Source organism: Anser anser (assembly GCF_964211835.1).
Source record: "Anser anser genome assembly, chromosome: 3".
Lineage (NCBI taxonomy): Eukaryota > Metazoa > Chordata > Aves > Anseriformes > Anatidae > Anser > Anser anser.
This window is the reverse complement of record NC_139722.1, coordinates 44838255-44864897: the sequence shown is the minus strand read 5'-3', so window position 1 is coordinate 44864897 and position 26643 is coordinate 44838255. Positions and strand designations below refer to the sequence as shown.

General features: G+C 37.8%; 1 protein-coding gene across 9 annotated transcripts in view; it reads left to right on the top strand.

Annotated features, from left to right (window-relative positions):
- Positions 1–24220, top strand: part of USP45 (ubiquitin specific peptidase 45) — a 54842-nt gene extending 30622 nt beyond the window's left edge. Inside the window, exons 9-18 of one of the 9 annotated variants that reach the window (XM_083828334.1) lie at positions 7293–7380; positions 11169–11250; positions 12175–12266; positions 14386–14442; positions 15258–15401; positions 18669–19332; positions 20692–20789; positions 21187–21273; positions 21736–21889; positions 23079–24220. In XM_083828334.1, coding sequence (XP_083684460.1) covers positions 7293–7380; positions 11169–11250; positions 12175–12266; positions 14386–14442; positions 15258–15401; positions 18669–19332; positions 20692–20789; positions 21187–21273; positions 21736–21889; positions 23079–23212 — 1600 coding nt within the window. In that variant the 3' untranslated portion in view covers positions 23213–24220. The other 8 variants (XR_014581321.1, XR_014581324.1, XR_014581323.1 and 5 more) reach the window with 8 other exon arrangements.
- The last annotated feature ends 2423 nt before the right edge of the window (positions 24221–26643 follow it).

Here is a 26643-nt window from a genome sequence, read left to right as displayed (position 1 = left end):
ACTGTTTGTAGGTATAATAAAGAAGTAAAATAGTAATTTTGTTAGGTCCACCAGAGTTGTATCCGCAGCTGGAATGTCCACAGTAACCAGAACAGAGCATTACAAGATAAGGCTCCTTCAGAGCTTGAAGGAGAGGTGACAAAGATAGAAACACTTCATGTGAAGAGGGACTTGAATATTAGGAGTTCAGACAGGAGAGGAAATGAAAAGGGAGCCATTACAGCAAGAGAACACAATAAATGATAGAAGATAAATTAGCTATGCTTATTTAACTGCCCTCATAAGAGTTCAAGGAGCTGTCTGTGAAACTGAAAGACAACAGATTTAGAGCCAGGGGAAAAAATATATATTTATTTAACATTCTATATAACTAACCTGTGGAATTTGCTATCACAGAGCACTGTTGAACATATTTTCAAGACTTAAGGGTAGAAAGAAGAATTAGATGTCCATATAAAGAGAAAACTTCTTTAAAGGGATACTGGACCTCATGCAGAAAGATCTTTACTTAGCTACCAGCTGCTAGTCAGGAAGAAATACCCACAGAAGAGGAGAAGATATTTCCATTACTCAGTAAAAAGAGCCTTATTTTCCCTCTGAAGGCCAAGTGGGAAGTGGATCTGTTCCGGCATGTCACCTGTGACGTCCATTGAAAACTACTTCAAACAAGTACTTTTTGCTCATGTATCAGAGTTCTGGTGCCTTTTAATAAAGTAATGATGTCTCATTTCCTTTTGGGGAAGATGAGGCAGGAAAAGATTAAGGAAATCATCCAGCATATCAAAAGGAAAACTAAGTCCTGGCTGTTCGTGCCATCAAGATAGGACAAGCATGCCTCTTGTTATTTATTAGAGCTGCATGTGGCAAGCCTGTGTTTATTCCTGCCCAGCACCTCACAGTAGCAGAATGTTTAAGTCTGTGTGTCAGGCCTGAGGTAAAGATTAGGAAAAGCAAGCAAAACAACTTCTCAGTTAGCTGTTCTTTATTGGCAGTAAATAGATACTGTACAGTGTCACTGAGAAAGGTAAGTCCTGTGAATTGCTGCAACTTTTATAAAATGACCCTTCACCTATTTATTGGTAACTGATCAGTCTTGAGGAGAGATTAACATCATCTTCAGAGAGGCAAAATCTCTTCTCTCAGACTGACATTAAGTAAACATTTTACTTTGCTTCTCTGGAATTTACTGCAGTATTAAAGGGGTTCCTCTGCATTTTGCATTACTGGAAAAAAATCCCATAGTATGTTCTGTTTTCTGTTTCCAAGCACTTACTGTTTATAGTTTTCCAAGGTATTAGGATATCTTCTGCTCAAAGATAGTAATTATCAGAAGGATGACATTCAAGAGGATTTTTATTAAAGACAGTCTAGTATGTTAGCTCTGTGCAAAATGGTCGAATGAATGTGATTGTATCCAAATTTTGCTCTTAGAGCATAACTTAATTTCCCTTAAATATAAGATAGGAATTAAAAGTTTTAATATTTAGAGGACTTTTTTTTTCTGTTAGCAATGTATGTTATTGTGTAGTGTTTATTATTAAAAGCATTATATGAGATAGATCATCATGAGAAGTAGTTCTGTAACCGATAGTCAAGCAGTTGTAATTTGTCTCCAGATGAGTAGCGAGGAAATAGATAAGAGGCATGTATGTCGATGTCACAGTTGTCCTTCACCACTTATGGCCATTAGCGGGAGTTCAACCTGTTCTGTCATTATACTGCTGACACTGTACAACAGGTTGTATCGCGTTGGCACTGGCTTCCATATGTCAGCACATCTGTGAGCGGTCAACTCAACCAACCATCTTAAAGCCCCCCACTTTTGCCAAGGATCTTGCTTGAAGCATGTTTTCAAGGAGACAAGAGCGCACATCTTTTAGTTGTCAGATTTCTATGCATCAGCATGGATTAATTCTTCCTCCGCCCGCCAGTACTGGTTTATAAATGTAGGAATTCTCCACTAACTGCATTATGTGAGATGGAATTCCCTCCCTTACTCCTCTTGTTGTTTTATTTTTCTTTTGTATCTTTTCCCTGAAAATAAATTTACTAATCTGATTTTTTTTCTACAGAACATCAGCTACTTAGAATTATGTAGCGTGCTACAGACATGAATGACCAATTAGCTCTATGTTAACGTGTTAGCAATGTCATCATTTGTCAGTCAAAATAAATGATTCATACCTTTCATAGCATCTTTACAAGTCACTTTCCCTGCCACTTCAGTTTTAAAGTGGTAACTGTTACATTCCCATCATCCTGTACCCTTCAAAATCCAAGCATGCAGATTTATGTGAGGCTGGATGAGGATTTAGGACAAGCACAAAGAAGTGTAGATAATCTTGCCCTTGTAGATGGACTATGTGCTAGTAAAATGAAAGATTATGAGAAACCAGTGCTGCACCACTGAAAACTTCTATAGCTGGGTTCATTTTTTTCCCTTTCATTTAAGCTAATCAAATTGAGTGGAATATACAGATGAACTTTTTTCCCTTGAAATATCTTTCAGGAAAGTAATTGTCATCTAAAATGAGTATTGTATGGTGTTTATCTGTGGGAGGTTATACTGCAAACCATGAACAGTAATAAAAGGTGTGTGCGGATTTTTTCTGATTTGTGTGGAAAATCTCGCTCTGTGTGGTGTGCCTGCAGTGGGCAAAAACAAACAAACAAACAAAAACCTCCTGTAACTGTGATGGAGTTCTTGACTGCTTGTCAAGTAAATATTAATTTGTCTTCCTTTTTACTACATAGTCTCTTGTAGTCCTGTGGCCCTGCTTTTGTGACAAAAATAAATAAATAAATAAATAAAAATCCTATTAGTACAAGGATCCAGTTTGGGTAAATGCAGGAATTTTGTTCTATCAGTATATACTGGAGCTATTAATGTGCATATATTGGAGGAGGTATGCTGAATATGCCTGTGAACTCTCACTGTATTGGGAAAACAAGAGATTTCTCATAAATAAAATTAACGATTATACTGTGGGTAACTAGGTTTATTAGAATTTAACTGATCTTTGCATCTGGGTTAAAAAATTTTTTTTTTCTTTCACATTCCTGGCCATTTAATGAAAGAAATGATGAAAAAACTGTTGTAGCAAATTGAAAAATGAAAATGTGTGTGCACATTCCTTAAACATGGCCATGCAAATACGTATGTCGTTTAATTTTTTTTTAAGTAAATTGAGTGTTGGATCCACTATAAAGGTTCAGTGCTTTTCAGAAATGATTTTGTTTTTCTAATCAAATTAATTGGAAATAAAACATTTGATTTTAATAGAAGCAAAGAACTGCATTTTAATAGTATTAAGCCAAAATTTTTCATTTCTTTGGGGGAGTATTTCAAGTTTGAATTTATTGATATTTTTGTAAAATTTGAAATTATTATTTTTTTGGTTGACCTGCACATGCAAAAAATATTTGGCTATAAAAATAGTACTAGAAAAATATCACCCACTTCTCTGTTTCCAGTTTTTATAGTAAACTTCATAATAAAGCAGTGTCATTAAGTCATTTTTAACTATGGATACCGTTAAAAAGAAGATACAGTGTGGAAATGTGGAGTAAGTGTGTTTGTAACTGGGAACATGCTGTTTTGCATGTGCAAGTGCAGATTTATTCCACTTAATTTTAGGCACTGACCTTAGATACCTGGCCACCTTCGCTCCTTCTCCAGTTACGTCCCAAAGTGCTTCCACAGAGCGGTTCAAAACAGACCTTGTGTCACCCACATACATGGCACGTGGCCTGGGGCTGCTGTGCTTGACATCTTGCCCAGCTTTAAGATTCGCTGCGGTAGGCACGTTGCGTGTCTGATGCCTTTTCTTATGGTGGCCTTTCATTTCTGCTACCCACGAGTGCCAATTTCCAAAGCAGACCCGGGTAGCTATAGTGTCTGAGTAGGAAAGAAACCTCATCTGCAGGAATCCTACAGCAGCTCAAGAGCACGGCCGGGCAAGAAGGATTATTGCGTGTTGAGAAAATACTGATACATATTTACAGCTCAGTGCACTGGTTAGTCAGAGCAGGCAATCTGTGGCTGAAAATGAAAACTGGCTCAAGATGCACTTAATAAAATTGAATAACCGAGCGAGTGGTTGGTTTTTCTGGCCGATCTGCCAGTTTGATAAAATTCCCGTTTGAGCTCTGCGCAGCCAGTCGTCTCCTGTGCTAGATTTTGGAAGGTTTGTAGCGCATGGCTAAGCCTGCATGTTTGCTTCTCACTGTGCAGCGGGAGACACGGCTGCCATTTGGTGGCATTGCTGGAAATAAACAAAAAAGCCCTTTCGAATCCCATTTTAGACGAGTTGGTCCAAGATGTTAATTAAAGGTCAGAAGAATAACTTGTCTGTAAACACACAGGCGTAGTTTGGCCGGTAAGTTATAGCTAATGTAAATAAGAGTATGTTAATAGTGAATATTTACACAGTCCTCATTTGGGGTTACAAGAAGCAAAACGTTCAAATTGCTGAGAGAAGCCTTCAGGCTGTTATCTTAGTAAGGACAACACCGTAAGTATCTGTCCACATACTCATAGGCATATTTTATAATTTTTATGTAATCCATACCTGCAGAATATGATAGTTACAGGGTATTTAAAGCAGTACAAAAGCAATCAGCAGCTTTTGAGTAACAGTAACTACTGAACGCCTGTTTCACAAACAGATGCAACATCAACCCAGTGCAGTTGACTAAAACATCGCTGGTGTAAGTGGTAGTACGGTCTGAAACAGATGCTTTTCCTCTTTTGGCTTACGAGGGCCATGTGGATGCTGCTGGTGGTCTTTTTTACAGGAACTGCCTTTCCTGCGGAGTCTTCAGTTTCCATTTGTCCAGCATCGTGAAGTGTAACAGTAAATAACCAGCAAGTGCCAGTGTGCCTTCTGCATCCTTGGGCTGGCTTGCAAGCTGGCTGGCCTCTTTCAGTGCTGGTGCCAGGCACCATAAAGGAGGACAAGCTGCTCAAACAATGACGGAGAGTGAGAGGACAAGGGCAACACCAGATGTGTGTTTTCTAGGGCACGTAGATCCTTTCCTTCAGGACTCCTAGTTTCTAGAGATGAAGAGTGTGGAAGCATGCTGACTTTTTTTTTTTTTAAGAAGCTGTTGCAGTCTTTGATTTCTATCTCTGTTTAACGTAACTAGTAAGTATATATTTTTCTAGAAGGTGGGCTTATTATCTTGGTGTTTCAGACAGTCATTCAGTATCACACATTCAAAAGGTGGTGGTGTTATTATTTACAGAAAAGCAGTTTCTTTTTCGGTTGCAACTCAAATGCTTTTTTAGCTTGTGGGCATCTCAAAAATAAAACCAAAAAATCCTCGCTTTGTTCAACCTCCTTGTAAAAAGGAGGGTGGTAGCACAGTTACACAAGAAGTGCTTGTCACTCACCCCACAAACAAAATCACAGGACAGCTGGAGAGTTGTAGCCTCGCAGCTTTCTCCTGCGGGCCCCTGCACATGCTCAGCCTGAGATGCTGCTCGCTGCCGTTTTGGGGATGGCCACAGGGAGATGCCCTGCAGGAGCCCATCCTGGTGGGCTTGGGGCTGGCATATGTGCCATCCGTGCTTACAGGTCCAGCTTGGAAGTGAGGCTTTAAAGGATTTTACCAAGGGTTATGAAGTTCTGGTGGAATGGACCCCGTTATCCCACATACTGTAAACTTGTCTAGCTTGAGGAAAAAGAGCTTTCTATCATGATGTTCTTTTTAATGATTGCTCTTCAGATTAATAAAGTAAATTACTGGTGATAAGGAAATATAGCAATATTAAATCACAGTAACAGTGTGGATTTTTTATGAACTTCAGTGGTATATACAGATAACTTATTTGCTGCGCTCAGGAATTGCAATAAAAAGCTAAAGTCTATGATGTTTTTTATTCAGTGTGCCGTGGGAGCAAAATACTTTATACACTTGGTTGTTATGATGGATGGGTAAGGAAGGTTCCTTTGAATTAGTGTAGAAGACTTGTGAAATTTGAACCTGTCATCTCATTTTTTTTTTTTCTCGCTCTCAAAACCAGTTGGGTATAAGGTTCCCTTAAGCAGCTTTTGGGAAAAAAAAATCAGATGTGTGAACTGATTTATGACCTGCTTTTGCAGACCTGATAGTTTTTGGAATCTGTATTCAAATTTATTGTGTCAGTCAAAACCTTAGAAGAGATTGTGCCATCGGTTTCAGGCTCTTTCTGTTCTAGGTATGAAGCAGTGTTTTGTTTGCTCTTAGTAATACTGTGTGGTTTAACATCAGTTTCAGACATGAAGTTCTGCAGTTTGTTAGACTACAGAACAGAAGTTTGAATGTGAGTGTGGTGTGATGTAGTGTGATATGTGGATACGATTATTGATGTTGAAAGGTCCTTTTAAAACTTCTGTGAAGTAAGGGTAAGTATAACTCTTACCTGATGATATGAGCGACTAACTCTGCCTACCAAGAAAACCCACCCCAAACCCTGTCTTTTTTCATCAGAAGTACTCATAGAATGGAAGTCTTTTCTTTATTTATCTCCAATATCTATAATATTAATTGAATAAATTTAGTATAAATAGAATTCTAATAGAATACAATAGAAATTTCAGATATCAAGATATCATAATATTAAAATTTTCTCCTAAGTTTTCTTAGTACCATTCAAAATTCGAATGTTCTGTAATGGTAGTTGTTTTAATGTTTACCATCCTAGTCATTAAGTGTTCACTCACTACAGTAAGCTACGGATTAATAGAATAATGGACAATGGAGCTGTTCTGAAGAGATAGTCATATACACTTTGTTTAAGAGGTTAAGACATTCTCATTTGGATTCTGACCTGCAGTTTTTGTTTGTATTGATGCACAGCCTTGTGACTTCCCTTCCATTTCACAATAATCTTTTTCAAATTCAGATTATCGTGCTGCTTCTGTTTTACAATATACAGACTGTTGCGTGTACATCTGAGATTTCGGTAGAGAGAAGGGTGGAATATCTGGAGAGCGCTTTGAAAATCTTCTTTTCCTCTCCTCTGTGGGACTGTTTGGTGATATAGAAGTACTGGTATTGTGTCAGCAAAGTGCCACTACCATGGTTGAAACTGTGCTGGCAATGCTGTATTTTAGTGGAGCCATTACCAAGAGGGTCAAAATGCTTTAACCCAGGTTAAAGTGCAGCCTTGGTGTGATTGCAACCACACCAGGAGTTTCCTAAAGCCTCAAAGGGATTGCACCTATTTGTACCCCGGCATGCAATAAGAGTCTATGTAGACATTATCTCCCAATGTAAATTTAAATTCCTTACTGCTTCTTCCACAGGGCTCCTCGATTTAAGGGTTTCCAGCAACAAGACAGCCAGGAGCTTCTACACTATTTGCTGGATGCAATGAGGATTGAAGAGACAAAGGTAACACCTGTGTGCGTGTGTTTAATTTAAAGAACTTGGCTGTACTGTAACTAATAGCCATTGCCTCAGTATTCTTTGTGTTTCCAGTGTTCTTCATGTTTCCAGAGTGTTAAAGATGTCCTTAATAGAGGAGGAGTGGCTATTTTGTTATCTTGACAAAAATAATGACGTTTTAGAAAGATGATATAATAATATTCATTTTGATGTCTTAAAATGGTTGACTGAAATAAAAGTTTCAGGGAGCAGTAGAAAGAGTATGGTAAGTAGATCCTGATAACTTTAGGAGTCTGTATTGTTTACATTTATTAAAAAAACAAAACAAACAAAAAAAAGCCAAAGGGACAAAAAAGCCCCTTCTGAGGATTCAGGAAGGTAGGAAGAGATCCTCTGATCTGGTTGACCAAATGCATTTTAGGGTAACATTTGGGGATAGAAATTAGCAGCTCTTACCTGCCTGCCCACAATTTACATTGGAACCTATTTCAGTAAAAAAAAGCTGGACAAAAATAAAATCTGGCAAAGTTTCTTATATCTCTAGAACTTGTGAAGAACTATTTGTTTTATAAATAAGGTGCTGCATTATTTAAAATTATTATTTATAATCTGTAGCTAAAAATGCGAAGTGTATAACCAGTTATATAAAAAATGTTCCTCTGTTTTTTTTCATGTTTCTTTCCCTTTATTGTTTCTGCTTCCTGCATTGCTGAATGCAAGAAAGTGGTTTTTTGCTTGCTTGAACTATTTTGACTATATCAGATTTAATCTGCCTGACTTAGTCTTGGAGCCTTCTTTTCAGATGATATTTTGGTACATGGTCTTTTCTGAGTCTAGTCAAAAGGAGGCCCTTAAACATCGTACTGACCAGCGTTCTTCCTCTTCCGTCTCATTTAATAATACGGTGAATGTAATGATCCTAAACTGAACTCTTTTGGAAACAAGTTATAAGCAGTATCAGAGCCCAGTTCGTGGCATCAGAGTAGCACTGACTGAATCCCCATCCTAGCAGAGTATTAACAGAGGTTGGTCTCGTCAGCAGCATACTTAATCATAAACAAAGCTGAACTACAGAGAGAAACAGCGAAACCTTGGCATTGCCTTGCTTACAAGACTGCCTGTCAAACTGGGCACAGCACAGAAGCAGGTGACTGCTGCTGCTTTTTCTTTTCAGTAAAAGCAATTGTCATGTTTTTTTACAGGAGAGGGAAACTTTATTTTGTTGTTTGTTCATTTTCATGCAATAAAAGGTGGAAACTATATTTGCTTCACAACTGAGGATTCACCAAAAGCAGAGTCATTGCAACTAAGCTTCTCCAGTGACTGACTGCTCATTCCCCTCCAGTCAGTCTCCTGTTTTCATCAGTGAACGTGCCGTCATTATGATAACCTGCATTTTTATTTGTCTTTTGAATCATTTTATTAGAGAGCAGGACAGCTACTGAAGCTGCCATAAAAGAGTGATGGAACATGTTGAGAATTTAAATCGTATTTTAGGCAGCAGGCTATTCCTGCCACCCCCACCACTGGGCAAGTGAAGGTTGGTTCCACCCTTTGGTGCAATTTCACCCCTGTTTGCCCATAATGGTGCATTACCGCAAACACTGACTTCATCACCTCAGGCTGCTCAGCGAGGGTCACGACTAGTAAAAGCTCTGCCTTTTTTTTTTTTTTTTTCCTTTTAATTCCATTTTTCGGATCCGTAGATGGTGTGACAAACGGAGAGTGTCAGGCCCGTGGCCCATTCAGCGCTGCCAGCCGTGCCAGGCAGGAGCGGAGCAGGAGCGGAGCAGGAGCAGCTTTGTCTGCCCTGGGAACGCCGCAGCTGCGAGCCGCACGCCTGCTGCCCGGCCCCGCCGTCCTCCGGTCTGCCGCTGAGGAGAGCCCCCGGCAGGGTGTCTGCCACCAGAATCCTTTAGAAAGGATTACAGCCCCTAACATCTCTCCTTCGTGCCGCTTTGAAACTTGGCGCCCCGAAGCAGGCACGCGTAGCTGACAGCCGTGCTCGAAGTGCCCGCTTTGTCCTCCACCTGCCAGAGGTCTCCTGGCCAGCTCTACACCAGGCCAGTACCCCTGCTGCATTCATCTCTCCGAACCACAAGTTGTGGTGAGAAATGCTTATCACATAAGGCCTGACAGGAGTTGTAACAAGTTGCATAACTCGCACAAGTCGCGTTCCACGTTTGCCCTCTACCCCTGTTTTAATGTCTTAGCAAACAGCTTTCCGAAAGCAGTGTTCAACTTTTTCCCGTCCCCATTAAAAGCGTTAGAAAGAGGGTATGTACACAAGTGGGTTTTTAAGATAAAAGGCTGTCGATACGACAATAAAACCGACATACTGTCTGCTGGATCCAGCAATGTGGGCCGGAGATTGTTTCACACCAGGGCCCGAAGTAGCTGAACCCTGCTGCTAATTGATTAATGTCTGCTGCCATTGTCGGCAGCACCCTGCCCATTCAAAGACTATGTCTTTCTTTGACCTAAATAAATGGTTCAACGCGCTAATCCCAACAAAAGGCTTGCTTATGGCCCTAAACCCATTTATGGTGTTCAACTTCATGAATTACCTATTGATTAGCCCTTTTAGTATATTGTTGGCTTTAAGATGAACAAAGGCGAGCTCAGGGCAGTGGGAGTTAATTCACAAGCCAGGTCACATACTCATAAGGTAGGAGTGTGACTTAGCCTGATGAGTGCCTGAACTAGAAACCAAACCTCCGGAGCTGCCTGTCATCATCAACACTTCAGTAATCGATGGCTTGAAAGTGCACTTCGCTGTCTGCAAACAAAAGTTACCATTTTTTACTACTGGTACCCAGGTTAAGGGTTACTTGCAGAATGTTTGGTATCGCCCTTCATTCCTAGAAGGGTACCTTGCTCTAACTCTGACTTCAGTATCACGTTTCGTTGTGTCATTTGCACACCATCGAGTTTCTGGACTAGAGAGCAGGTACATTTGCCAGGAGAAAGGAAAACCCAGGTCAGGCATCCTGCAGCGTTCTCTGGTGATGGGTCTCATACAATCCTCTGCTTCCCTCTCAAAGTCTATCACAGGATGGGCTGAGGTACATTTTGTACCAGCAGATGCAATTGTGTTACCAGCATACTCATCCAAATAATTTATAAAAATACCTCGTTATCCCAGTTGCAACTGAGCAACCCCCATTTTGAGGCGCAATTACAGCACACATGTATGAATTCATTCTTCTGATTCTTCTTTCAAAAATGCAACTGTTAGGATTTTGGGGGCAAATGCTGGTTAAGTTTATATGGATTCATGAAAAGTTTCGTATCTTTTCTAAGGTTTTCTAACATTTGAAATATACAATGCTAGAAAATAAGCAGAAGTAACAAAAACACTGGATTAATGTAGCTATTGAAGTCTGGCTATTGAGAGATACTTAGCTGCCTTCAAGTATTTTGTATCCCAGTCAGTCAGTAATAGACCATTTTTCTGTTAGTATGTTGTTGTTCTTTTTCCTAACTGTGGAAGAAATGAAAAGCATTTGTTGGCTGAAAATCTCATCATTTGTTGATAACCTCTACAACTCTACAACTCTACTGCTCTACAACTGCTCCCTCTTCATGGGGAGGAAATTTTGGGATGGTTACTTACTTAAGTTAATGTTGTGTAGCTTTGACAGTGTTAACAAATAACGACGGTAGATTTAAAATGTTAAAATTATGCTTCTTTTATGGAAATAAGAATGGAGAAAATCTAACTGTATTTTAATAGTTTTTTAGAATGTTGTACTTAAAATACTTCCTAATAATTATTTTTTTAATTATTATAGCGTATACAAACTGGTATCTTAAAAGCATTTAATAATCCAACAACTAAGACAGCAGATGAAGAAACTAGAAGAAAAGTCAAAGGTATGCAACACGTTATTGAATCAGTTTTAAAAATGCACAAGTTTTTAAATACCATTTTCTTCAAAATTGGCTATTGTTAAATAGCAATCCCAAAGTACTGTTAAAATATTGTTATTATGTATTATTCTAGTGCCACCTAGTGCATATCTAAAGCATAGTTTATTATGTACTAACTTACATATTTATATCCAGAATAAAGGCTGTATTAATAATGCCTTTTGTAATGATACATAGAATTTAGTTTTGTTTTCTAAAATAGTCTGCTGAATATTTGGGTTTGTTACATAGCCACAATTATTGTAGCACTCACAGAGGCCACTTTCCATAACCAAAAATGATTTCTATCAGCTGACTGATACTGTGAGCAGTCTAAATGTGATTACAAAGTCAAAATTGGAAGCTGTTCAAAAGAATGCTTGGGTTGTTTTTTTTCCCAAAACAATAGGTTTAAAATTATTTTTTTCTTTTGTGTATATGCAAAAAGCTGGTTTGTTTTTTTCTTTAAGTCTAATGATTAACTTTCCTAAATCTGCAACAGTTAAGACATAGAACAGGTTTTTTGTCTTTTCTTTTTGTTTTCTATTTAGTTAGTTTTATATGTTTTTTATTATTTAGTTTTGAAGACTATATATTATGTATTAAAAAGAAAACAGATTTTATTTAAAGGCTTCTTGAGAGATACTGTATGATTATTTTGTTATTGTATCTGGGGAAGGGAAGTATAAGGGGATTGTATAACTAAATAACTGAGATGTTTTAAAATGTTGGAATACAGTATATGATATATTAGTTACTATGTAGTGTTCAACAAGTTTTGAATAAGTATAAAAATTGCGTTCACAATAAATCTTAGAATTTTGTTGTACTTATAGTGTGGCGTGGATCTGTTATTTTTCACATTTAAAAAAGACAATGTTTTTTCAGCATATGGAAGAGAGGGTGTGAAGATGAACTTCATAGATAGGATCTTTGTTGGTGAATTGACTAGCACTGTCATGTGTGAGGAATGTGAAAATGTAGGTATTTTGGAATTTGGTTTCATGTGGAATAGATCACATACTGGTTTGATTACATTGCCTTGAAAGTATAAAATTGTATTGTCAATTTTATACTTGTTTGTTTATTTGTAAAAGCAAGACTACTGAAAGTTTCTCATTTAAAATGACTTAACTTCTTCCTTTAAAGCATTATCCTCCATAAACCTAAGAAGAGGGGGCTCATTTGAATTCAAAACAGATTCAAAGACTGGGCTTCATTTTTCAGCCGATTTAGGGCTGGAGGTTCCAAATTCTTTAATCATCTGGGTTACACTTCAATTTTTATTTGATATTTCTGAAACGCCTACCTATCTTAAAATATAAATCCTCCTGCCTACTCTTTTGGGATATACCTGAAAATTGGGAATTACTTACTTTGAATTAATATGAGTGGGGAAATGCTAAAATTATTTTTTTTCTTGAAGTATTTTTGAGAATTAACGTAATATCTCTAATGAAGAGCATATTCCTTTCATAATTAATATTACTGACATTTCATCATAAATGCTTTCCATGATCCTTGTCATTTTCTTTAACTTTGGAAGAGAAAAATCTTATTTGCATGACTTTTTTAATTGAATGCTACATTTGTGTTTGGTTTAAAACATTGTATTTCATATTGTAGAGATTAAGTAAATCAATCAGTCTGAGTACTTAAGCACAGTTCTGCAGAGCCAGGTAAACTTTCCTGTGTGTGATGTGCAGATTACACTTCAATGTGCTACTAGTATCAATGAAGAACTTCAGCTATATACAAAATAGACATAGTATGTATTTTGTGCATATTATTTATTTTTGCTGGATTCTTATATTCTGCCTGCACAGGACTCGGGACTCGCTAGCTGTAGCTGTATGAGGACAAGTTTAGCAGTCGCTTGCCTTTGTCTGCATTGGCAAGGATGTTTCTGACTAGTGCTTGTTCGTGCAAAGTCACTCTCTAGAGGAACCCCAATCTGAATATCGCTCATCGGTCAGCGAGTCAACGTAGTTAAAGTAGTTTTAATCTAATTTATTGTTTTACTGGAACCTAAACCATGCTGAGTCCCTCACACAACAGGTAAACATAAGCTTTTTGCTAAGAGGACCCTACAGTCCGTATCTAATGTTACAGGTGGAAGATAGGGTCATAAATACAAGAGAAGGGCAAGGGCAACAATGACAGTAATTGAGGGCATGACTGTGTTCAGTAATTTGCGTGCACATCTTGATGTTATTTTTAAAGGCTTTGTTTTTCACAGTCTTTCCAGAGGTAAGATAAGTCAGTTTTGGAAGGAGTTTGAGAACGGCAAGGGAGAGAGCTTAAGAAACAGGCTTGGACGGGACGTTGTAGCCATAAAGGCAGATGTGAAGTGCTGTGAGAGAATGTCTTTAGGTATGATTTACCAGATATTTCCAGTTTCAGCTTAGATTTTATATGGTTTATAGAAGGGAAAATAAAACTGCAGAACAGACAATAAGTTATTTTGCTAAAAAAAAAAAAAGCCTCTTTTCCCCAGTAATTGGCTTTATTTTAACAATTACTAGTGTATGTTATGTTATAAATATTTCTAGTAAAACTTTTAGCTGTAACCAATAAGCCTGATGTAATCTTTTCTGGGAGCGTCAGGCTAGAACCTGTCATCTAACTGTCATTAACCAGTTCTTGCTGCTGAACAGTGTACAAGATCAAATGCCTGCACAGATATGTCCAGCATCAGGAAATGCTTAAAAGTTAGTTTTTTTATAAAATTCCACTGGATTTGCTGCTTCTGCTGTCCAAAAAGTTGTGATCCATCTAGACGGCCCACGTGACTTGAAAATCTGTCTGTAGCTCACAGAAACTGAGCACCACAGTGCTTCTAGTTTGTGCCTAGATAAATGACCTTGCCCTTTATGTCTGGGTGCTGAAATTATTAGAAAGAAAACCAGAGCTAATTTAAAATTGAAAAAAAAAAAAAAAAAAGCTTGTGGGAAGTTCTTCATTGTAGTTTGATGCATCTTGAAACTAATTAGCATGTTGCATAGTTTGATAATAATTTGATTAAAAAAAAGAGGAGGTATGCGCTAAACCTATATATCGTTCTTTGCATTTAATATGCTTTTTCTCTTTTTCTTCAAGATTTCAACAGTAAAAGAACCTTTCATTGATCTTTCACTTCCTATAATAGAGGAGAGGGTAAGATACAGAATGTATAATAGCTATTGTTTCCAGTGGATTGCTTTTACATACATTTATGAAGATGTCTGTGTATGTGTATATACACAGTTTCGATTTCAAGCCGAAAAATGCACGCTTGTGTATAAATACATGTACTCTCATACTGTCTGTTTGTTATATGGCTTTTTTATTTGTATTTATATACATGTATACAGATAGAGATATATGGTTCTATGATTCTAACGTAATATGTGCATATATTTTTCAATTAGTCCAAACTTAGAACAAATGACTTAGTTATTTACAGCATATGTAGGTCTGAGATTAGTTTCATTTAACAGTGCTTTTGGCACATAGATGGTTTATAAAATTATTTTTAAAGGTCCAAAAAGTTAGATTCTAGCCTATTGGTTTGCATGTAGGGAACTGAATTGTACCTAAGGGATAAGTCAGTGTGAAAATAGACTTTAAATTTGTTTATTCTGGTGTTTTGGCATAAATAGTTTGCAGTATGTCTCCATTAGCTGCAGAGGAACTGCATTACTTTTAAGACATACGCTCTGTTTTTGTGGGACTCGAAGTTTTCATTTAGGATTAAAGGGATGGATTGGGAGTGGTTCTTCCCCTACGCTGCCTGTGTTCACATACATTTAAGGGAGAGAATTTAGTGTAATATTTAATCCTGTATGAGACGTACTTGTCTTCAAATACCAGTTTTGTTCATAATAATGTAGGTTACTATTTTCTAAAGACTATATTCGTCTTTCCCATGTGTTGCAAGAGAATAAAAAATTGGCATATATCCTTTCTTAATTTCCTGTCTAATTTCTTAGGTTGCAAAACCCGTGCCTTTGGGAAGAACAAGTAAAGGTAAAAGTGTACAAGAAGCAGATCTGGGTCAGTGTAACTGTTCTTCCATCAGTACACTGAATAATCAGCCTAAAGTTGTCAAGAAACACACTCTAACAAAAGATAAGGTAAGAACCTAAATACCCTCACTAGCCAGTCATCTTGAGTTTATTCTGAAGTTTCAAGGGTTACAGGGTGTGAATATTGACACCTATAAATGTTCTTTTTAAATATATATGTATTACTAGCAGATTAGCTTTAAAATATTTAGATCATTATTAGAAGCGTGACAAATGATGGCCATTGGGAACCACTCAGTTTTCAGTTATGGGGTTTCATTTGTAAGGAAAAAAATATGCAAGTTAATTTCAATTCATGTTAGTTTAGGTTTTCTTTCCGGCTTTTCTTTTATTATACCATTAGTTTTTTTTTCTGGCTGCACTCACATGAATCATAATGCTGGCCAAGAGAGCAGGCAGGTCTGCGTTAGAGCCATCGGAGGGATTGGCTGACAGTGGGCACAACAAAAATAGTATCGTCAGTAGAGACTCGTGGAGGCTGGGAGCGTGATTTCCGTGAAGCACTTGGCCTTCAGTAACCCCAGGGCTGGGGAGGTCAGCCCAGCCAGTCTCCAGTGCAGCCTCCTAACACAGTCCTTCCTGAGGGCAGCAAAATATGCCAGCCTAACAGAGTTATCTGTATAGTTCACAGATTCAAAGAAATCTGTAACAAGTATTGTGCACATATATTATTATTAATGAAAGTTAGAAAAGCTCTCAGTGATTATTGACGTTCTGTTTTTTTAATAAGCCTTATGATCCATATAGGATTTTGTGGACAAATAGAATCTATCTTAGAAGAGACATGGGAAATTCCAAAATAGGGTGAATAATAGTATTAATACTGGTGCATACAAATGTGGTTACTGAATGGTTTTCAAAATTAAGAAAGAAAATACGGTGTGGATTCAATAAACTAGTCTAGACAAATAATATAAAGGAGGCAACAGCTCTGCTTTCAGTAAGAACAGGTAAAGTGATCTGCAAGGTAAGTCTGTCTAACTGGTGAGGCTTTGTGATTCTGCGCTTCCTCTCCATCTTTTTGGACTTTTTTTTTTTTTTTACTTTATTCTTCTTTTGAATTATTGTAGTGTAAGATGTCTGTTGGTTCTGCAGTAGAACTTCAAATCCAAAACAAGCAGTTGTTCAATTCAGTTAGCACATGTTGGTATTCTGTGACTTCTGTTAATCAATTTATAAGTTTGCTACAGAAAATGGGGTAGTCCAGTAAGTGGTTTTACAGGTAACAGAGTATCTGAACAGAGGTTGTTATGCTTTCCTCCTAAAATGGGGACCTTCACAATTTTAAGAATTCTTTGACTGCTGTTTGCGTAATACTCCCAGATAGTAGCAGTAACTTCACACGAGTTCCTCTCCCTCTTCTCCATCTATAAAGAAAGAAAACATAACTGAAACGAGAAATTGTCCTAGTTGATATGTGTTTGGGGTTTTTAATTGTTTTTAATTGGATTTTATTCTTTTTTTGCTAAATTGTTCCCTTGCTTTTAGCTTGAGGACTTCAATTATGAAGGAGAATGTTTATTGTAACTTTAAGCCCTGTTTAGGAAAACATTGAGGAATATTATTTGCCTTTTACATTGACTTCATTTGGACTTAAGTTCTTCCTTAAAGCTTAAAACTGAGTAAGAGCTGAAGGTTCTTCAAGAACTGAGCCGTGGTGTATATTTAAGGAATAGCCTGGACGAAGGTCTTACATGTCTGCAAGATAGGCACGTAACTGTAGTGCCGAATGTGTTGGTCCTTGTGACCTGGAGTGGGATCTGAAACTTCCAAGATTTACCTCTATGTGTAACAAAGACAGTCCAGAAGTCCTCTCTACTAAATGAGAATCTACCTTGCAAAGGTTTTCAACTGAAAGAGGGTAGATAAAGACTAAGGAGGAAATTCTTTACTCAGAGGGTGGCGAGGCCCTGGCACAGGCTGCCCAGAGAAGCTGTGGGTGCCCCATCCCTGGAGGTGTTCAAGGCCAGGCTGGATGGGGCTTTGGGCAACCTGGGCTGGTGGCAGGTGTCCCTGCCCATGGCAGGAGTTTGGAACTAGATGGTGTTTAAAGGTCTCTTCGAACCCATTCCATGATTCTAAAGATAGTAGGAAGTCCTAAACATAAAGTCATGTCTATAATTATACGCTTGCTGCTACTTAGGCACATGACCAAGTGTGCAGAAGGTATTTCTGTCCACTTAGTTTCTCTGTTATGGAAGTAACCCATGAAAGTTACTTTCTGTAGTTTGTTCTGTGTAGGCAATGATATGTGTCAGTTGTGTTGTGTTTGTCTGCTCCCCACCCTTTTTTTTTTTTTTTTTCCTTTACAGGTATTTTCTTAGTGCCAGTAAGATTTAAATTTGTGTGCCTAGTATCAGAGTGAGTCCTGCTTGAAGGGTGTGTGCTCTGTTGGGGACTGTAAACACTCTTCTGAATCAGGTCCTAACACAATAAATGTGAAGAAAAAATAACAATAAACATAGGAGATGAGAGTGTGATAGAAAAAGAGAATGAGACAGAAGTATATAAAATAAATGTTGTGGAAACAAATGAAAAGATGGAAAGAAGGAAGTGCAGAGATCAACTGTCATAGGAGAAAAGACATAAAACTTTAATTGTTGAGGTTAATGGAAACTCCCACTGGCATCATTGGAATTTTGATCAAACTCGGATTAAGGAAACAGCAATGAGGAAGGAAAACTGCTCATTTCTTTTGGAAAGAAGCCAAAGAAAGAAAAGAATCATGGATACTTGTAAATAATCTAAAGTTATGGCAGCTTTAAGTATTTTTTTTTGATATATAGTAGTTTTCTCTGGCAGCAACACTTTTTCTTCTTGCTATCTGTCATGGTAAAAATAAACACTTCAGACACAGTAAAATATACAAATTAACAAACCGTACTGCTAGGGATGGTTTATTTAGTTCTAAGATTAGTGCCTACAAAGGGAGAAGAAGGTTCTTGTCAACTAAGGCCTCTCATGGAAGGTTAGCTTAAACTTGAGAACCTTTGAGACGCTTAAGTTAGATTAAATGATACCATTTCAAATGTGCCATCCACAGCTGTCACAAAGTGAATGCAATTAGTTGGAGGAAGTATTGATCCCACAGTAAGTATAATGCTCTTAGCTGACGGGTGTGTAGGTTTCCAATCCTGTATTAGTTTAACCAGATCTTAAGGAGATCAAGTAGCTTAAGCATGTGAAAGATGGAGAAGATAAAGCATTAGGTTTAAATTGCTTTGAATTTGTTGTGTTTCAATAGTTATGTTAGATCACAGCTCTGTTTTCAGTTTCTCCCCTGTGTTACTAAAATAATAATGCCATCATTTACAGAATCAGTTGAACCAGGAGAGAAGGCTTGCCAGAAAAGCTTCCTCTAATGAAGAAGAAAGAAGTCCTATTATCATGGAGGAAAAAACCAAAACGCATGAGCTGGAAGGTAGCTCTGGCGTGCTATACCCCAAAGACCCAACTGCTGAATCTGCTGTGAACGGGAGTCAGACTGAGGGCAGCGAGAAGGAAGCCAGCCGCTCGGAAAGCAGCTTTGATGCAGACAGTGAAGCCTCTGAAAGTGAAAGTGCTTCTAAGCAATCAGCTTTTAGCTCATCCAGCAACATCTCCGCTTTGCATGTCAACCACATCAACGTTAAAATGCCGCACACCAAACCAAGTGACAGTAACGATGAGGTGATTTCCAGTGCCATATCCAAACTCAGCTTCTGTGATACTATAAATGAAGATGAAAAATCAAGCCGTGGTGATTCAGGTTTATTGAATAATCCCATGTTCTCTGTAGACAAGTCTTCACTATCCCAGAACCCTCAAAATGCTTTTCAGACGCTTTCCCAGACCTATATAACTAGCTCGAAGGAATGTTCTGTTCAGTCCTGCCTTTACCAATTTACCTCTGTAGAGCTGCTAATGGGGAACAACAAGCTTTTATGTGAGAGCTGTACAGAAAGGAAACAGAAGTATCAGAAGAAAACCAACTCCACAGGTAATTCGCTAGTATCCAAATACGGATATGTACAAGATTTCCTCTCAGAACCTGTGCAACCACTGATGTTTCATTGCTCCAGCATGGGCTTCCCCCTTGTGGCTGAACAGAAAACGTCTCCCCAGGCAGAAATTGCTTGTAACAACTTAAAACTTCATCCTGCAAATATTAAAACATAATAGTAGGTGTAATTTAGAATTTATTTTGCATCTTTTGTTTATTTCTGTCCAAGATAAGTCATTTAAAGATTACCATAAACTGAATAGGCTCCTCATTTGATACTAATCTTTTCTGCTGTTTATGTGTGCTTTACAATCCTGGAAGCTTTGAAATAAATGCCGTAATATTCAGCTCTAGCAACGTAAGTACTCAGGGAAGTCATGTAATTAAGTAGGTGAGGGGCAAAAAAAAGACACTTCTAATGAAGAAGAAGGGATTATTATGCATGATTAAATTCAGAAAAAATCTAAATCAAATAAAAAGTAATGATCATTTATCAGACATTGGACTAACAGGACTGTGTAATTAATATTTTGGTTCAATGGGCACAGTGAAAAAATGGAAATTAAATTCAGTTTACAATCATTAATTTTTTCCTCCTAAAACAAAAGTCTTAAGAAGTCACCTACTTGTACCTGAAACACTACATTCTACCTCAGTTGAAATAGTTTGCCTTGGGCATGTGTAAAACAAGCCAATTAATTGTTTTTTTTAGGGGAAAAAATATGCTGGTGGCATGTTCTCTGTTTACTCTATGGCTAACCATGGAGCTACTTTTGGGAAGAGCCCCCCATTCAGTTCACCGTGCACCACAGGCAGGTTCCCTATCGTGTATGCTCAAGCGAGCAGGTTGTGGGGTGTCCTGAAATGAATACCCTCCCTTCAGACTTTCTCAGAGATGAGCACAAAGCATGTGCTTGCCATGAAGAATGGAAGATTAATCTCTAGCTTAGTGGCTAGGACACTGGCTTAGTTGAAGAGACCTGTACTTTGCATTTCCTGTTCCAGTGATCATCTGTCTGTTTATTTCAGGTGAAAGGCTTTTACCAGGGAAGTTGGGCGTTATGGTAGCAGACACCGTATCTCAGTGCGCACTCTGACCTAGCACTTACTTCCAGCTTTTGGTCAGGTTTGCATTGAATGGGTTAAAATAATGGTCAGATTTGGTATGTGATGTTCCTTGAAAGCAAGAAGAATGAGAAAATATTTTTTGGCTACTCCACAAAACTTCCTTTGGAAAATATATACATGTGCAAAGTCATTGCAACACAGATCTATTCAGTCAGAAATTTGAAAAATATGTAAATTGTGTGCCTGCCCTCACTTTACAAATTATTGTTTTAATATTCATAAATACAGAAAGGAAAGTGGAAGGTGTCTACACAAACGCTCGGAAACAGCTGCTGATTTCTTCAGTTCCTGCTATTCTTATTCTGCATCTGAAAAGATTCCACCAGGTAAAAGGCCCCAAACCTCTTGTATATTCCTCTGCCACAGTGGTGGCTGAGCAACTATTTAAGTGTCATTGTGCATACTTAATGTTCCCTTTTTATACGAAGGAGTGGTAGAACCACTGTTTATTTCTGTTGGGAAACTTGCTTGTGGTTTTTTGAATCTCTGATACCTTCAGAATGCATTTAGCCATTCAGATGTATCCAGAGAAGCCTGTTAGGTGTCTGCCATACTTATGGTAGCATGCACTGTATTCAAAGCATAACAAAGAATTTCAGTAAGTTACAATCTTATTCTTGGTTTTGGTTTATTTTAATAGTATAGTAATACGCATCAGCTTTAAAAAGCTTCCTCATAAAAGTATTTATCTTACAGTCTTTCTTTTCTTTCTTATTTTTTAAGGCTGGTTTGAGTCTAAGGAAAGTGAATAGGCACGTGGATTTCCCACTGATTTTGGATTTAGCACCATTTTGTTCTGCTTCTTGTAAGGTACGCATTTCAAGTCTGTATTTTTGTTGTACTTTCACAGTTATTGTCCTGAACGCAAATTAAATTGGATTGATGATGATGATGATGATTATTCCTTCCTTTCCCAGAGAAATTTTAGACTGAATGCTTTCTAGTAGTGCGCTGAAATCAGAATCTTAGCTGACTGAAATTCCATTCGTATCAATGAATAGCACTGATGTTACCTAGTAGTAGTTAAGCTATGCTGCCCTGATGGTTTTAGTGTATCTAACTGCATTAAGGACTGCTACCATGCTGCTTCCATGGTAACTGTATTCAATTAATAGACTCTTAAGTCTAAGATGTGTTTCACCACTGGAAATGCTGTAGATATCTCTCTGCTTCTTTCAAAGTAATACTCATACTGTTGAAAACTAATTAAGATATCTGTAAAATTCTTGGTGAAATAATTAATCTTTATTTTCTGTGTTTCTGGGAATACAGAACGTTACAGATGGTGCACGAGTGCTATATAGTCTTTATGGAATAGTGGAGCACAGTGGGTCAATGAGAGGTGGTCATTATGCTGCATATGTGAAAGTCAGGACACCCTCCAAGAAATTACTAGAGCATATTTCTACCACTAAGAATGTTCTAGGTACGTACAAGACAACTTCCACTGTGTATGAGTAAAGCCTAAGCAACCACTGGCTACAGCTTCTTTTTGTTACAGGGATATAGAATTGTTTTAGCTCAGAATATGATATTATTTTTAGGGCCCCTCATGTCAGTTCTTCTTTTTCGGTTACACACAGTGTATGACCTGCTTCTATATTAAAACCACACATGGCTGAGTAAACAATGGAATTTTAGTTCAGTTATTAAGCAGAGAATTGATGGAAAGTGCTCCTCTTTTTCCTAGTCAAAATAATACATTCAGATGAATGGCACTGCCCTCTATTATGTCATTATTTGCAGATTTGGTGTTTGAAAATGTTCTAGCACAAAAGCTGAATCCAGAACAATTTAAATTAGATTTTCTATATTTTTGATATCTTGCCTATCTTATATTTGTTAGGATTTGAATTTTTTTAATGCTTAAAAATCTGGAATACTCTGATTTAATGTGAACAGCAAGAAACCTTTCCATGGAAGATAGGCATTTTTTTGTAGGGGTTCTCTTGGTATTTTGCATTACAGTTCTTTTTAATATGTTTTGGTCACGTAGAATGAAATAAGGTTCTAGAATAGAACCTGTTGATGAATGATTTGTTGGAGGCAATGTTGAGTTGTCAGAGCAAAGTAAATGTATTTGCTATTCACCTTCATGGAGAAGCAAGAGCCAAGCAGACACTTGTCTATCCTGTGGTAGCATTTTGCATTTGAAGCTCATCTCCTAGAAGGACAAATATTTTCTATTGTTTTCGAAATGAGTCTCCCTCAGTCCTAGGCTTCCCATGCAGTAATTACTAGAACTGATTAGATCCTTTCAGTGTTCGTAATGTCACAATGGCCAGCTTTCGAAATGTGATTTTTTTTTTTCTGTCAGAACTGGTTGTGTGTCTTCCTGTTAGAATTCGGTAAGCTGTACTTCAGTGTCTTAGGCTTTGTGAATAAATATCAAAAAGGTGACGGCAGTGTACATTTATAAGCACTGTCTTCCACCAATTTCTCTTATGGTGTTCTTGGACTTGTACATTTCAAACTATAAATACTGGACTGCATCTAAGTCATGAGTTATTTTTGTAGGTTAGAAGTAATTTTTTCGTGTTTTGAATCGTCCTTTTATTTGTTCAATGAGGATGTGAAAGACAAGAAACATGACTGCTTTTGCTGTTGCATTTCAGGTTTAAAAGAAGCTGTGGGCGCATCATCAGGACAGTGGGTGTATGTTAGTGATGCCCATGTTCAGATGGTTCCGGAATCAAGAGTACTAAATGCACAAGCATATCTGCTTTTTTATGAAAGGTTGTTACTATAATTCTCAACAGTTTAAATTAGAAAAAAAAAATGGTTGTGGTTATTTAGTTTATCTTATTTAAAGCTGCAGTGATAAGAGTACCTGTAAATATTGTGCCTTTATCTTGTAGAGAATTTATCATATGTTGACTCTGAAGTTCAGTCAAGCTATTATAAATATCTGAATATCTGAATCTTTTGAAATATGCACTTTGCCATACATTTTAAATTCCTGGATTCATTAAAATGCAGTACAGTTAGAATGTAAGATAATGTCCTATCCTAGTGAGGTCAGTGGAAAGTTTGGTTCTTGATTTTAATGAAGATAAGCTTTCACCCGTAGTTCTAGAACAGGTGAGAATAAAAATGCTGATAGTATTAAGTGCCTGGATTTGCTGCTGTACAGTAACAATATAAAGTATTTCAACTTCTTTGTGATTTAGTCCAGATCCTTCCCATCGCTGGGTTGGATGTCTGCTGTTAGGCTTTCTGCAAACAAGTACATGTCAAAGCATGTAGCTCGCAGATGTAGTAATTGGAAAGCAGTGTTTCCAGAACAGAGTAACCACAAATGTCTTTGGGTAATGCTGCAGCACACTTTCCCAGTGTATTGTTGGGAACTGACTGGGAAAATGTGACAGAGAACCCTCAGATACTCAATACCCGTTCAGCTGTCTCCAGCGGGCACTGGTATAGCCATGTGCTCCTGTTTTGATGTAAATATATACTGTGGTGTACATGTATATATCCTCAGAGATAAATACATATATATATATATGCACACCATAAATCCATCAATATATACTGTCATTTTGCCTACTAGGATAGGAAAGAGAATTGCAAATACTTCTGTATTTAGTAAATTTTCAAATTCATAATTATGACACATGTACAGCATATAACAAGCTCGTGTATGAATATATATGGAATTTAAGTGTAACTGGGTAATTCTGTTACTTTTGGTTCCAAACATGAATTTATCTGTTCCTGAATACTTTTCTCACAGGAGTAATAAACTATAAATTATTTTTGCACTGTGTGTGTGAGTTGGACAGTAAATAATGACTTTTGCCTTCTGATGCGTGTCTGGACTTCCCTTTGCCCTCAGTGGAGGACAGCATGTCTGCTACTGGCAGAACGTGCTCCCGTAGTCTGACTCCTGTTCACATTTTGACTGCCCCATTTGTAATGTTTACTTCTCTTGGAAATTGCCCATTTCCATCCCTGATAGTAATAGATACATTTTAAGGTCGAAATCTGATGATGATTTTGAAGCTGTGTGATTATATATTTATTCAATAGTCAGTTACTTAAATACAAACTGCTTGTGTAACAATTACATCTGGTCTAGCTTGCTCTGGTAGAGGAAAAAAAACTGTGTTGATTTCTGCTTACTATTTTCATTTATAGAAAAGTTGCGTTGTGAAAAAGCTTGCTATTCTTTTTACCACCTCTACCATAGGTTATCATTTCTACTTGCACATATTCTCTATTCTCTAGTTCTATTTCAGAGCTACATCCCACCCGCGTTCACCTTTTTGCCCAAGAAAATAACAGAGCCTGCATTGTTGCCTTTGCTAAATCCAACTCCTGAGGTGTATTTGATAGTCACAGTACTTGCACATACTTGTGCAGGCACTAAGGGCTGTTCGGACATACAACTGACTGTCAGAACAGGTAGACTGAGCTTCTGGTCACACAATTTTATTTTTGAATGGAAAAACTCCTCTGGCTAGGTCAAAAATAGGCTATATGTCTTGGCCAATGCAGTCAGTTTTTTCCTTTACTAATTGAAATTGTATCAGTTTACCCAAAAGTGGCAAAACTCACAAAAACTAAGCGGACAGCTTTAGCTATCTGTATTCTAACTAAACACATCCTAGTCTTGAGTCTACACTAAACTAGAAAAAAACCACCATGTTTAGACTGGAGTTAGTTAAAATGTTAATTCTTCTACCTCTGTGTCTTCTTGTACCCTTCCTCCATCCGCCTTCCCCCTCTTTGCATATAGTTGACCAAAACTCAAAAACAGTTCTGAGCAAGAATCACGGCAATTAGAGAGTAAATTTAACTTCTGTGACTCAGTCTTACTTAGGGACCACTGATGGAGTATATTTGACCCAGCCTAAGGCAGACAGATTGACTAGATGAGGCCCTGAAGTTCCTTTTCGTGGTTTTGCTGACTTCTGAAAATGTATAACTACTGAACTTACGTAAGTACCTATATTAATCTCTTACTTTTTAGCCTAGAAATAACTCCCTAGAGTGCAGAACTCAGAGAGAAGCAGAATAAGATTTTCTTTCTGTATTTCATTTATTTAATGCAATTTTCAAGGAACTCTCTTTGAGGTGGTCTTCGCTTCCCTTTAACCATGGTTCACGTGCTGTTTGGACTGCTGAAGTTTTCCAAACTGCGCGTAGTGATTAGGATGCCATGAGAGATCCTGGCAGGATAATTTCCTCATTAACAACATGGAGGAAACATGGAGGGGAAAAAGGCATGAAAAGAAGCCAACACCTTTATCCAAGTTTATCATTCTTGCTCCTGGATGAGCCTTTCTCACTTGACATAAAAAGCAGTTTTGGCAGCAGCTCCAGTTAGTTCAGGGTCAGGAAGAGATACAAGAATATTATAGAAGAAAACATTCTGTAAAAATAAGTCATTTGGTTTTAGAATGAAGAGTTCAAGGCTAAACAGAATGCTATCCACAAATTTTAATACAAGTCATACTTAGGGTGTCCTTCATGATCACAGATACTTTATTTTTATTTTTATTTTTTTTTTTTTGTGCCAGAATTTGGCTTCAAATCAAGTAGCTGCAAATAATATGCATACTGAAGACATGTTACAGCTCTTTCTCAGGAATTGCATAAGCTCAGAGCATTCCTGGAAAATGGAGGTTGACATCCTATAATTGTTAAACATAATTCTAGAGCCTATTTTCAAGGCCAAAGAACTTGGCTGCAACCCCGAGATGTGTGCACGCTATTGAAAAGTAATGGGTTTTCAGAATTTAACTGAAGGGCTACTTCCTTGAAATCTGTCACCAGACCAGAAATCTTTTCAGGTCTGCAGCATCTGCTCTTCATAGAGCTATCCCGTACCTTTGTTTCAGGAACTGCAGCAGTAGCCCGTTTCCTCATTTGGAAAAGCTTGGAGACTTCTTTCTCTTAGTCCCACCCTTCTCTCCACACCAGTTTTCATCAGCTTCACTTGTTCTTTATGTTTGGGGTCTCCATAAACTTCTGTGCCAACGCCTTTTCTTTTAACATTTCTTAACCATAAAACATGGTTTCCCACTCCCATCGCCTTGGTTCCTCGAACTAGCAAAACCTGCTGGAAGAGGTACTCTTCACCATGATCTTGCTTCTCCGAACTACTCTACAGGCTCTGTCTACAGGTGGCAGTACAGCTATCTGTAAAACTGACCCCCGAGCAACTCTGCTGACTGG